The sequence below is a fragment of the Clarias gariepinus genome, chromosome 3 (assembly GCF_024256425.1).
Source record: "Clarias gariepinus isolate MV-2021 ecotype Netherlands chromosome 3, CGAR_prim_01v2, whole genome shotgun sequence".
In the NCBI taxonomy this organism is placed as follows: domain Eukaryota; kingdom Metazoa; phylum Chordata; class Actinopteri; order Siluriformes; family Clariidae; genus Clarias; species Clarias gariepinus.
The window spans coordinates 23,594,179-23,605,878 of NC_071102.1; the positions used below are offsets into that span (position 1 = coordinate 23,594,179).

The following is an 11,700-nucleotide window of genomic DNA, read 5'->3' on the forward strand; positions in this document are numbered from 1 at the left end:
TGCTACCAAAAGGTGCCATTTTTGATAATTAATGAGCATAAAGGACGAGTGTTCAAGTCAAACAGGGAATTTCAATTGCGCAGAATAACAAAACAGTTAAAAGAGAAAAAAACTACCTTTATTACTATATACCTTTGTAGTAATCCCTTGCTACACTAATGCACTTATTTCACCCATTGTTTCACTAGAGTTTTTATACTATCAAGGTAGAACATTTCCTCAGTACACTGTGATGATCACCGGACTGGCAGCTTCACATCTAAAACGCTGGCTTCCCAGGAAGTCCTTGAATGGCCCAAACATGTGGAAATGACTCGGAGCGAGGTCTGTAATGTTCGGGTGGGGTTGGTGAATGATTTTGTGTACAGTTCCGACAGACAGATCCGTCTGTTCTGCAAGTTGCCCAACAAGTTATTTGTCGATTTTTAATGATCAAAGGAACACCTGCAGTAGGCTCCACGTCACCTCAGCCGGGATACTTTACAGATACAGTATATGGCCTTATTTAAAATGTTTTAATGTTTTTCTGCGGCTACAAGTCTCCTAAAGTCTTCTGTAAATGTGAGCTGGTTTTATGCCATCATTTACTAGAAATTTCATCCTGGTCCATCACTTGTAATTTACACAAAATCTATGCTGTAAATGACAAAAATATTAATTACTCTTTGTATTGCAACAACATTCATGTTTCTATTTAGTATGGTTTTTAGTATACACATAATCAGGGAAGGACTGTATAATAGTGGATGTAATATTCTGATCTCCCAAAATCTTAATTCCAATTCAGTCTGCAGCATTTTAACCTCAGATTTGCTGATTAAGGATCAAGATCTAGACCTGGTAAAACTCTTGTTACAATACCTAAATCTATTGTTTATTGTTAAGATCCCTACGTATAACTCAATTAAATATCATTCAATCAAATCAAAATGACATTTCACACACATTTTTATAATACAAAAAAAAACTAAATGTGTAAAATTACAGTATTTTTAATTAAGATAATTCAGTTTCAGCTTATTAAATCACATGACATAGGGAATCCTTCACTAAAACATTGATTTTAGGTAATTAAGCAAATCTCTGTTTTTCTTCTCCCTGCTTTCATTGGGGTCTAAATTACCCCATTCATACATTTGTAAGAACATGAATCAATAGAATCAGTGTACATGGATAAAATATCACAGTTCTTTCAGCGTTTACAAAGTAGACACTGAATTCAAGTAGTTCAGTTAATATAGGTCACCACTAAGAACACGAAAACGTGTGTGCCGAACACAGAAAAAAGTAACACAAGCCTTTATCAAAGACATTCAGTGAGCATTAACATCTTCATGAAAGAAACCAGTGAAAGCAGACTACCAAGCAGATTGTGTATAATTGCACAAGAATCGGACGATCGGTTTAAAGAAACTTAAAATTAGATGGCGTACAACTGTCGTTCATCTGTGATCACATGGTCTATATTTTAAGGTGAGTGCCAAGCTCTGCTTCTTCGCCCCTCGAACACCCCCCCACCCCCCCCACCCTAACCGTTTATTTTTGCACGAGCTTAAATACGAAGCTAAAAGCGAGGTCCAGTGTATTTTTTTTCTTAAATATTGTTTATCATTATGATGCTCTCTTAAATGCTACAAACTTGAGCAGATTGCAGCCTTTCTGCATTTGCTGGTGATTTAAGTGACAGACGCACACAGTGGCAAAAAGGCCGGACAATCTGATGTAATACATGCAGTATTTTCAGTAAAACTAATCTTTCAGCACACAACCATACATGCAGTCATACAACTTGGCAAAGACAGGTGCAGCGCAGAGGACGAGTCCTTTGTCTGCACTATTGCCACAAGTGAAGGAGCACTGTCTAGTTAAGTGATGTTTAAGGTAGTGTTTAGAGGGGTTATGTCAGTGGTTGGTCAAAACTTGATGGGGGAAGAGAACCACCAGACAGGCTCGGGATTGGGACGGAATCCCTTTACTTCGAGAGATACTTGGTTTTCAAGTTTTATAAGCAGCCTTTATCCTTTTCCATATGCAATGTCTCCTTCTAAAATACATCTATATTGACCCCGGGGGTGAACGGGTCTACATTTCAACAATTTCTAACAAGATAGAGTCAGCAGCAAAGGAGTGAATGCCCTAGTTACTGAATCAACCCGTCTTCTGGCTCAGATTGGGCAGAGATTCAGGGTGGGGTGGCAGTCGAAGAGACTATACTTAGTCCACTCTTCCTTACACCCTGCGACGAGACTTTTAAGTGACGTATCGTTGTGGCATTTGAGGTCCTTTTTAGCAAAGTCACTATAATAATCGTCACTATAGTAACTCCTCCCTCTGTTTTTTGGTTCTGTGGGGCCCTTGGCCATTGCGCAAGGAGCCGTTTTGAGGACGCAGCAGATGACCACGCTCCCGATCAGTCCAGGGGACACCTACTTGTCCATCGTCACTGTCCAAATCCGAATCGGAGTGCATGAGAGCAGATGAAGAGGGTGCAGGTACAGGTTTCAGCCGGGCTAACAAATGGAAAGAAAAATAAATAAATTTATATCCAATTATGAGAATTATATTCTAGGAAGCTTATTTTCCAAAACATTTCCAGTAGTAGCTTTACCTGCTCTAGGTGGGTGCAGTTCCAAACTGTCTTGGTCTTCTCCCTCAAGCATTTTGTATCGACTTTTCCGTCTGACTTTTCCTTTGCGTCTTCTCAAATCATGCACGAAGATAACATACGGATATACAGACAGAAACATAGATTCATTACAGGTATCGGCACATAGTCTTCCACAAAGTTTACACTTAGCTTATATTATATCTATGTTTTCCCAGATAGCTTTTAAGAATGCCTTTGATGACAGATGAATGTACTGAAATACATCTATATACACATACATACAACAAATCCAACTTTTTGGCTGTTGTGAAGCATTTCTGTCATTTAAGTAAGCATTGGGGAAGCGGTTTGTAAAGGAATTAATGTTTGTGTGGACTAGTGTTAGTAGAATAGCTTGCTACATGTTTGCAAAATGTAGGGGTTTTGGTCCAAAAAATAGATTAACAGTTAATTTATTTCAGAATAAATGTCTCACAAAAGATTTTATGCCTCAGATAAGGCCACAATGAAAAACTGCATCATCCTCATCTCAGTGGAGGAGTGACCAGACAACAAAATTCATGCTTTCACTCCTTATTGCATGGTGTTTACTAACCCTTACAATGTTAAACGGTCAATAAATATGCTTGAAGAGTTATGAAAAGGCATGGAAATCAAATGAAAAGTAACTTATGACCAGCATCTTATTCCATTTTTTTACCTGTTACAGCAGCAGACAAGGCCCCATACAATGGTCGCGATGGCAACCACTATCATGAATGATGCTATTGTCACATACAACACACTCCATTCTGAAAGAGAATAGAGATCCAGACAATCAGAATGGACAAATATTTTAAAGGTGATGTTTACATAATCATGGTGATCTGTCCATCCTGTAAACTGCTATTATATTTCACGCATGCGTTCCTCACCACAGTTGCTTTCTCCGTCGCCCAGCTGGACTCTGATGAAGTTTTCCATCCAGAACGGGTGGCAGACACAGCGACGGGTAAATGAATCACACTCTCCGTGGCTGGAGCAATTCAGCTGGCAAACTGCATACATAATCCATGAAAGCACGATGACACATCAACAGCCGAAGGTGGTTTAATGGCAAAACAAATGCGTGTTACTGTAAATGGCAAATGTTGGAGAGTAGCGCTACTACTGACCGACTGTGTCTACCTGCCAGGCCTTGAAGATAAGGAAGTCATTTTTTTGCTTGCGAAGTTTGTTACGGAGTCCTGTGGCAACACTGTGACCAGACAGTGGTGGGCGCCCGGCTCCTCCAGACACCAGGAACACTAAACGAGTGCTAAAGGAAATGAAGGTCGCAAAAAAGGCACACACACATACAAACACAATTTCAATGATTAGTGACTCGCACAAATTGAATGTTTCCTTTTTTTGTCATGGCTGCAGAAACGAACTAGACACCACTTCTTTACAACATGGATCACCAAGAATCACCCAATTTCACAGAATTCGACCAATTGACCAGCATGACCCATCATCGAGTTTCCCATAGCTCACCAGATAACAATCTTGGTACCACTGCACTAATTTCTCCAAAAAAGACTTTTAATGCCTTTTAAAGACAGATTCTATGAACTTGTTTTTCAGTCCACTCACAACATCTGGCTTAGAATAACTCAAAATAATTAGAAACCCATAAACAAAAGTATGGACATATGGAAGTGACAAGAATCCCCTTCAAGATGCTAAGGATTGTGGCCAGAAAGATGTTTAAAGAACATGAGATGCTTTAAGAGCTAAGTACAAGGTATCTTAAAACCTGTAGCAAAAAAAAAAAAAAAAAAAAAAATCACGATAGTCATTTGTCGCATTCAAGCAGACAGGCTTATATGTGGTGTCTGGACAGACCTGTGCTCACTGAAAGCGCTGATCTCCCGTACGATGATATCACTGTCCATTACACCCAGCAGGACAGCTACCTGTCTTAACAGCATGTCCCTTTGCCTCTGAGACAACTGGGACACAGCGACCTCCAGCACCAGCTCCACTAAGTCTCGTTTCCAGACATCTGCCGAGAAACAAAGCGAGAGAACTAAAAATAAATAAACCTTAATCTTTTTTAGATTACTTGTACATGTTGCATAGAAAGAATTACCATGAAGCATTGATTTAATATGTTTTATTGCACAAAGGAAAGAAAAGATAAAAAAATAAAAAAAGAGACAAAGGGTAGATGCAGAATTGCAAATTTAAAATCAATAAATGTTCCATTCTAAATAGGATCGTTTTGGGATGTACAAGACATGGGGAAAACACTCTGGCTCCCCAAAAAGAGGGGAACAAAAAACATTAAGTTTGAATCTTGGTAAAATACAACAAAATGTGCTTTCACCTTAATGGAAATGTTTATGTTTGAGGCATTTCTGTGTTAATTGTAAGTCATCGTGTAAAACCACAACTTTTTCCTCTCTTAAATCATTTAAAATTTATAGAACTTAAATTATAAATACGTGTGACTGAAGAAAAAAATCATGAAATCTTTTAAAAAAGTTTTTCACTAGCTCATCACCTATACCGCTTTATCCTGTATACAGGGTCGCGAGATGGCCTGGAGTCCATCCCAGGAGACTTGGGGCACGAGGCAAGGTACACCCTCAACAGGGTGCTAATCCACCACACATACAAACACACCCACACACTTACTGCGGGCAATTTGGGAACGCCAATTAGCCTAATCTGCATGTCTTTGGACTGTGGGAGGGAAAGAGAGTACCCGGAGGAAACCTGCCGAGCACGGGGAGAACACTCAAACTCCATGCACACAGAGGCGGAAATAGAACCTGGCCGGGAATGGAACCCAGACCCTGGAGGTGCAAAGTGCAGTGCTGACCACTAAGCCACCTTTTTTTTTTGCACCATTGCCAAAAGTATGCAGGTACTGAATTGTATGAAATTTTCTATTTTTTACAAAAATCAGAAATCTTCCTGATCCTTCAACACAATTAACAAAATGTTAATCTAAACAGGGTTTTAAAGCATTTTAATGAACACCATCTTAGTTGTGTACTCCAGTTATAAGTTGAACCAGTTTTAAAAAAGTTTTTTTTTTTTTTTAAGTTTAATTTTTAGGGGTAGGAGGGAATTCCTGGAGTCAAAATGACCTTGAGGGTTCCCCCTTTCTTATTCAGTCATAGAATCTCCATATCAACCTTTATTCTCTATTAATATAGAAATCGCCTCTGGCCATATAAACTTAATATACAAGTTCATACAAGTAATAAACTACAAGTAAGTACAAGTAAAATGCATGTAATAAACTTGGTATCAAAACTGAGTTATTGAACCAGGAATCAAATCTCCCCCGAAATGTGACTTAATACCTGATTTGATGTTATGGATGAACTGCCTGTAGACGACCAATACAAGTGCATTTCAATTAAAACATTTACCTGATCTTTTTTTTTTGTACAAGTAAACTCTGTATGTGTGCTAGTTTATGATTGAATTGAAAAAATGCTATTGCTTTAATATCAGCGTGCATTCGCATAGTAACTTCTTGGTAAATAGGACACAAACAAATATTTTTTGGGTAGTTCAGCCATTCAAGACAAGACCAAACAGCTTTGCATACCCTCTTACACACACATCCTTTGATAACTCTTTGCACACACTGACCTGGGTACACCTCCACTATGCCTGTGGCGCTTTTGGTTTGGCCCTTACTGTCCATTACAGTCAGAGTAAAACTGTACTTCCCTACCACCAAGTTGCCAAGGAACAGCACTGCCTGGTGGTCAGAGTTATTCAGGACATCCTTCCAAAGATAAAACATAAAAGAAATTAATGACATTCACACCTAAGAAAAGCTTGTCCCACTGGATTTGTTTACTGTTAAGAAAATTAAGCGCAGAGTACACAATATGTTGCGTAGAAATGCTAACAAATTTTTTCTCACCCCAGCTGCAGGACTGCTGTCATCCCGTTTCCAGAAGTAACTGCTTACTCCTTTATCATCAGAGGACTGGGAACCATCCAAGATTGCTGTTCGGACAGGTAGAGTGACCCGGGGGCTGGACTGCACCTTGGCCACGGGTGGCTGGTCAAATTCTGATGTCAGAGAGAGGTAAAACCTTAACAAGTTAAAATGCTAGGAAAAGTAAACAGGCAGAATGTGACATGGATGGCCAGTAGGTGGCATGATTTTATCATACGAGCTACATACCTTCTCGAGCGATCACAGTGACCGTGTCTGAACTTTGCAGATCCCGTTCATCAGTCACAGTCAGCTTGAAAGTGTATGTTCCCACCTGAAGCCCTGTTACCGTGGCAACCTGGCTCTCTGCATTCTCCATTTTCACACCTTCTGGACCCCTGCATCACACAGTCGTGTAATGAGACCACAGATTCTACAACTTGTCTCTCATGAACATGGATACATTGTGTTAAAAAAAAAAAAGATAAAGAATAAATAACCTTATAGTACTCACTCTGTTTTTTCCCAGTGATACTTGACAATTTTCTGGTCATCACTGCTCTTGCTGCCGTCGAGTGTGGTTCGATCGGTAGGAAGCGTCAGCTCCTTGTCTGGCCCTGCATCTGCTACTGGTGGCTTGTTATTCTCTAAAGAAAAGATAATTCACAGCACACATGCTCAGGCATAATCACAGTCACCTCCTGAGCCTCGTTTTAAGCAGTGATTCATGGTGTTTACGAAGTTCTAAGACACTTACCTGGCTGCACGATGACTGTGACCTGTGCTGTGTCCTGCTGTCCAGACGAATCGGTCACAGTCAGCTGAAAGGTGTAATCTCCCTCCTGCATGGCTGATAGCTGTAGAATAGGTGTCCGGACTCCCTACATGAAAGATAGACATTTTAATGTTATTTATACAGATATAAATATCTTTGAAGACATCGAAATACACTTATCTGCTGATTAATTAGATATCCTACAGTCTATACCTAATAAAAGGCATGCTGAGTGTATACACAACTCAACATACGTTGCAGGTGTGTTTAATTAATGAAAACAGGGTTGATTCCATTGAAACTAATGTTTAAACCAGCGCAATTTACAGATTTATTTTGAATGTTTCTTTTATTCTTCTTGGGAGAATCGTTCAAGCTTAACCAGATTGGATGAGCACAGTCATTTTCAGGTCTTCTTCATCTTCTTCGTTGTCTTTCTGTTGTTCCTTTTCCCTTGGGTCGCCACAGCGAGTCATCTTGTCTCCATCTAGCCCTATCTTCTGCATCCTTTTCTCTTACAACAACTATTTTCAGGTTTGTTGTTCAGTTTGTTGTTTAACGGTGGTTAGAATCCAGGAGGTTATATTACCGTCAACTGTAGGTTTCCTTCTCCCTCATCTACAGATTTTCTCTTAGTCATCCTTTTTTTAAATTTTATTAAATCCCCTCCAAAAAAAGGAAAACATTTTTATTTACTCGTATCCAATTCTTCTTCACTAGGGGGCTCCCACATTAAGGCTATTACTACCAGGGAGAGCCGAAGACTATTACGTGTTTTCTGAGCCACGTGACGCCAACCGACCGCATCTTTTCAAACTGCTCACTCATGGGGGCGGCGTAACACACTCCGCAGACAGTGCTATCAGCTCCTTCCGCTTGTGTGAGCTCACAGGCACTCATGATTGGCTGTAGAGCCGTGATTGATGTGAGAGCACTATGCGCCTCCTATCCTTCATCTAGGCCCTTGCCAGCAAGAGGCTACAGCATCACCCGGGAATCAAACAAGCAATCTCCGAATGATAGGGCGAGCACTTTACCACAGCGCCACTCATGGTCTCCAGTCATCCTTCTGGCTGGGCTACTCCAGGACTTTCATAGGAAGCCACTTCTGTGTTTTCTTAGTGGTTGTTTGGGGTCATTGCCTTCTTCAAATGTAAAGGGTTGCCCAGCGTGAGATCTCCCAGCACTCTGGGGAAGGCTTTCACTCAAAATAGCTTTTTATTCTTCCCTCTATACGGTCTCCAAGTTGCTGAAAAACATCTCTTCAGCACGATGTTGCCATCACAGTGTTTGACTGTCGAGATGGTTTTAATTAGGTTATGATCAGTGCCTGATTTCCTAATTACAAATAATTCAACCCTTGAGTCATCTGATCAGAATATTTTGTTTCTCATAGTATGAGAGTCCTTCAGTTGCTTTTGTGGCAACCTCCCATGAGGTGCGGTCATGTGTCTCTTAGTGAGGAATAGTCTCTATCTGGCTGCCCTTCCATAGAGGTCTGATTGGTGTAGTGCTGCAGGGAGGGGTTTACTACCCCTAAGGCTCTAAGGCTCTCCCATCCACACAGTGAACTCAGGACCCAATTTATGGCGTTCCTTGGGCTTTTGCTTACTTGTATGGCCAAGGCCCTTCGTCTTAAACTGATCTAGGAAGACTGTTGATTGTTGCAAATCTTCCATTTAAGAGTGACCAAGGCTATCGTGCTCTTGGGGACTTTTGCACTGCAGGAATTGTCTTGTATCCCTCTCCAGATCGGCGTCTTTACACAATCCTGTCTCGCATATCTACGGATAATTCTCTTGACCTCATTGGCTTTGTTCATATTTGTAAATGATTTCAATTAGGCACAAATGGACTCCAGTCAAGTTGTAAATTGTTGTATAAACTTATAAATAAGCACTCCTCTAGTTTGAATATTGTACTTTGTCAGGTAGTTGTAAGGCACACAATACACTAAGACAAACATCATTTGTTTACCTGCATCTCCACCACCTTGCCCTTGCTCTCTGGGCTAAGGGACCATTCGTAAGCCAGAGGCTCATGGTCGTCTGTGCTCTGGTTGCCGTAGAGTGTTATAGAGTTGCGTGGGAGGGTGATGACTTGGTTGGGTCCGGCGTTGGCTACAGGCCGGTAGTCCATTGCCTTGTTGACTAAAAGCATAGCTTGGGTTGAGCTTTGGGCACCATCCGAGTCAGTCACTGTGAGGCTACAAACATGTTTCAGTTTAATTTTAAACTTTTTTCTGCAGTTCTTTGGCAGGTCACATCATCAGAATAACAAAATAACATCAAATACAAATAACAAATAACCAAGCACAACAAGACACATAAAAATAAACTAAAAATTAAATAAAATAAGCAAAAGCCAAAGTAGTTAAACAGCTTATGTTGCTTGTCTTTCAGCTGCTTCAGTCGAGATATCACCATAGTGGACAATCTGATCCGCACACAACGCAGCCCTCCTATTCTATCCAGGCTTGGGACCAGCACTGCATCCAGTGGCTGGGGTTTGGGCATTGGCTTGGAATTGAACCTGGGCCTTCCGCAAGGCAAGCAGGAAACCTACCACTAAGCCACCAATGCTCATAGTTAACCAGCTTATAATCAATAAAATGCAGTTGGTAGTTACAAAGTTAAGTCTTTTTAAGCCGATTTTTAGTTTAAAAAAGTACTAGAAAAAGAGAGAGCTAGTAAAACCAGTATGATGAAATGGTACAGTACAATGTCTTATAAAAGACATTCTCAACAGTTTTATTCAATGCTCCAATCTAATTGATTTTGAATCCAATTCTGATTGTTTATACAATAACTCTAGAGGTATAATAAACGTTTCTCCAGCTTGACCCCAGGAGGTAATACAATAAGATATGTGGGAAATGATAACATCTATACAAAAGGTCCTAATTTGTTGAAACTTTTTCCAAATTATGGAAATTATTTTTCCATATTATTTCCATTGAATTTCTAAAATTAAGATTTGAATCCAATATAATAATATGATACTTAAATTATGCAACTATTTCAAACTTTTCACCCCTGATGGGGATATGCAAATCAGGGGAATATTTACTGATTTTAAAAAAGATCTGTTTAAACTAAAGCATGATTGATCAAGTCACTGCGTAATACTTTCCATGGAAGTCGTTAACTTTTGTTGTTAGCTTAGTTGTTTAGCATGTGTATACACAACAGTGTCATTAGCATACATCTGAAATTCTATGCTGTAACACTGTTGAGGAAGATCATTAATATACAAGCCTAACACTCATCCTTGAGGAACACCTTTACCCCATCATTTACTTTGATACACTGCATCCCATATGATAAATATAAAGACATTCAAACCAGTTCAGTAGGAAATATTAAATAAGAATGTCACAGTTGTAATACAGCACCATTTGGCTGCAAGTTTAAGCATTTATTATTACTTCAAACCATACCAGTCTTCAGATTTAAAAATAAAAGTGACAAAGGCATTTTTCCAGTTGTTAAACATACTATATCTAAAAGCCAATTTTTTACATGAGTAAAAGGAAGAGTGACAGTATCTTTGTGTTTTTTTTTTAAAAAAGTATCAACCATAGTATATAGTTAAAACACATCTGTTTATTTAGAACTTCTTAAAGAAGTAATGATACCTTTTTAGATTCCAGAGTTTCTCTGGTCATGGCCAAATCAAAACCCTGGCCAGCAGCATCTATTAAGGAAATATTGAAATCGCCTGTTTTACTTAACTCTCACAAACTGACTCTAGAGGGGGAAAAAAAACAAAAACAAAAAAACCAACCACTAAAAATTGTGCCAATTTCAACATGATCTTCAAATTACTGTTCCTGTGCCCTAGGCTAAAGATTTCCCACAATATTTGAGCCCCTTCTCATGAGGATATTAATATTTTTCCAAATTAATTTAGTATTGCCTGTGGCATCTTCCTTTATTTGAAGACAAAAACGAGAGTTTGCTAATCTTATTTCGTGAATAACTTTATTCCTCAGACTTTTATTAAAGTAATGTCCGTGTCATTACTTTAATAAAGTGCTTTTATCAAAGCTGAGACTCTTTTTCGACTCACAGAGTTTCCCCTCATAGTATTAATTCTATGAGACCATCAAACCATGAAAAAGAAAAGTATTGCAACAGGCAGTACAAGAATCGTTTTGGAAAAAAAATTAGAATAAAAATAAAAAGCTGTTCTTTTTTTGCCAGGCCATTTAAAAATATGCAGAAAACCGCAAGGTTTGGGGCGTATGCATAAGACCTGTCTACTACAGTATAATCAGTGTTCTCTACAGAGCTTAAATCATATCACATCACTTTTAGCAGGTACACAATTAGAACCAGTCTGTGTCTATTTTAGTTTCATCAGCCTGGTGGAGATGCTTGAGAT

General features: G+C 39.3%; 1 protein-coding gene across 1 annotated transcript in view; it reads right to left on the reverse strand.

The window, feature by feature from the left end:
• Nucleotides 1–974: 974 nt before the first annotated feature.
• kiaa0319l (KIAA0319-like ortholog) overlaps nt 975–11,700 on the reverse strand; it is a 34,496-nt gene continuing 23,770 nt past the window's right edge. The window contains exons 11-22 of the mRNA XM_053492515.1: nt 9,292–9,520; nt 7,297–7,420; nt 7,054–7,186; nt 6,789–6,937; nt 6,522–6,673; nt 6,242–6,380; nt 4,475–4,634; nt 3,763–3,905; nt 3,523–3,645; nt 3,309–3,399; nt 2,609–2,697; nt 975–2,510 (exon numbers count right to left, since the gene is read on the reverse strand). Coding sequence (XP_053348490.1) covers nt 2,314–2,510; nt 2,609–2,697; nt 3,309–3,399; nt 3,523–3,645; nt 3,763–3,905; nt 4,475–4,634; nt 6,242–6,380; nt 6,522–6,673; nt 6,789–6,937; nt 7,054–7,186; nt 7,297–7,420; nt 9,292–9,520 — 1,729 coding nt within the window. The 3' untranslated portion in view covers nt 975–2,313. The remainder of the gene's footprint in view (nt 2,511–2,608; nt 2,698–3,308; nt 3,400–3,522; nt 3,646–3,762; nt 3,906–4,474; nt 4,635–6,241; nt 6,381–6,521; nt 6,674–6,788; nt 6,938–7,053; nt 7,187–7,296; nt 7,421–9,291; nt 9,521–11,700) is intronic.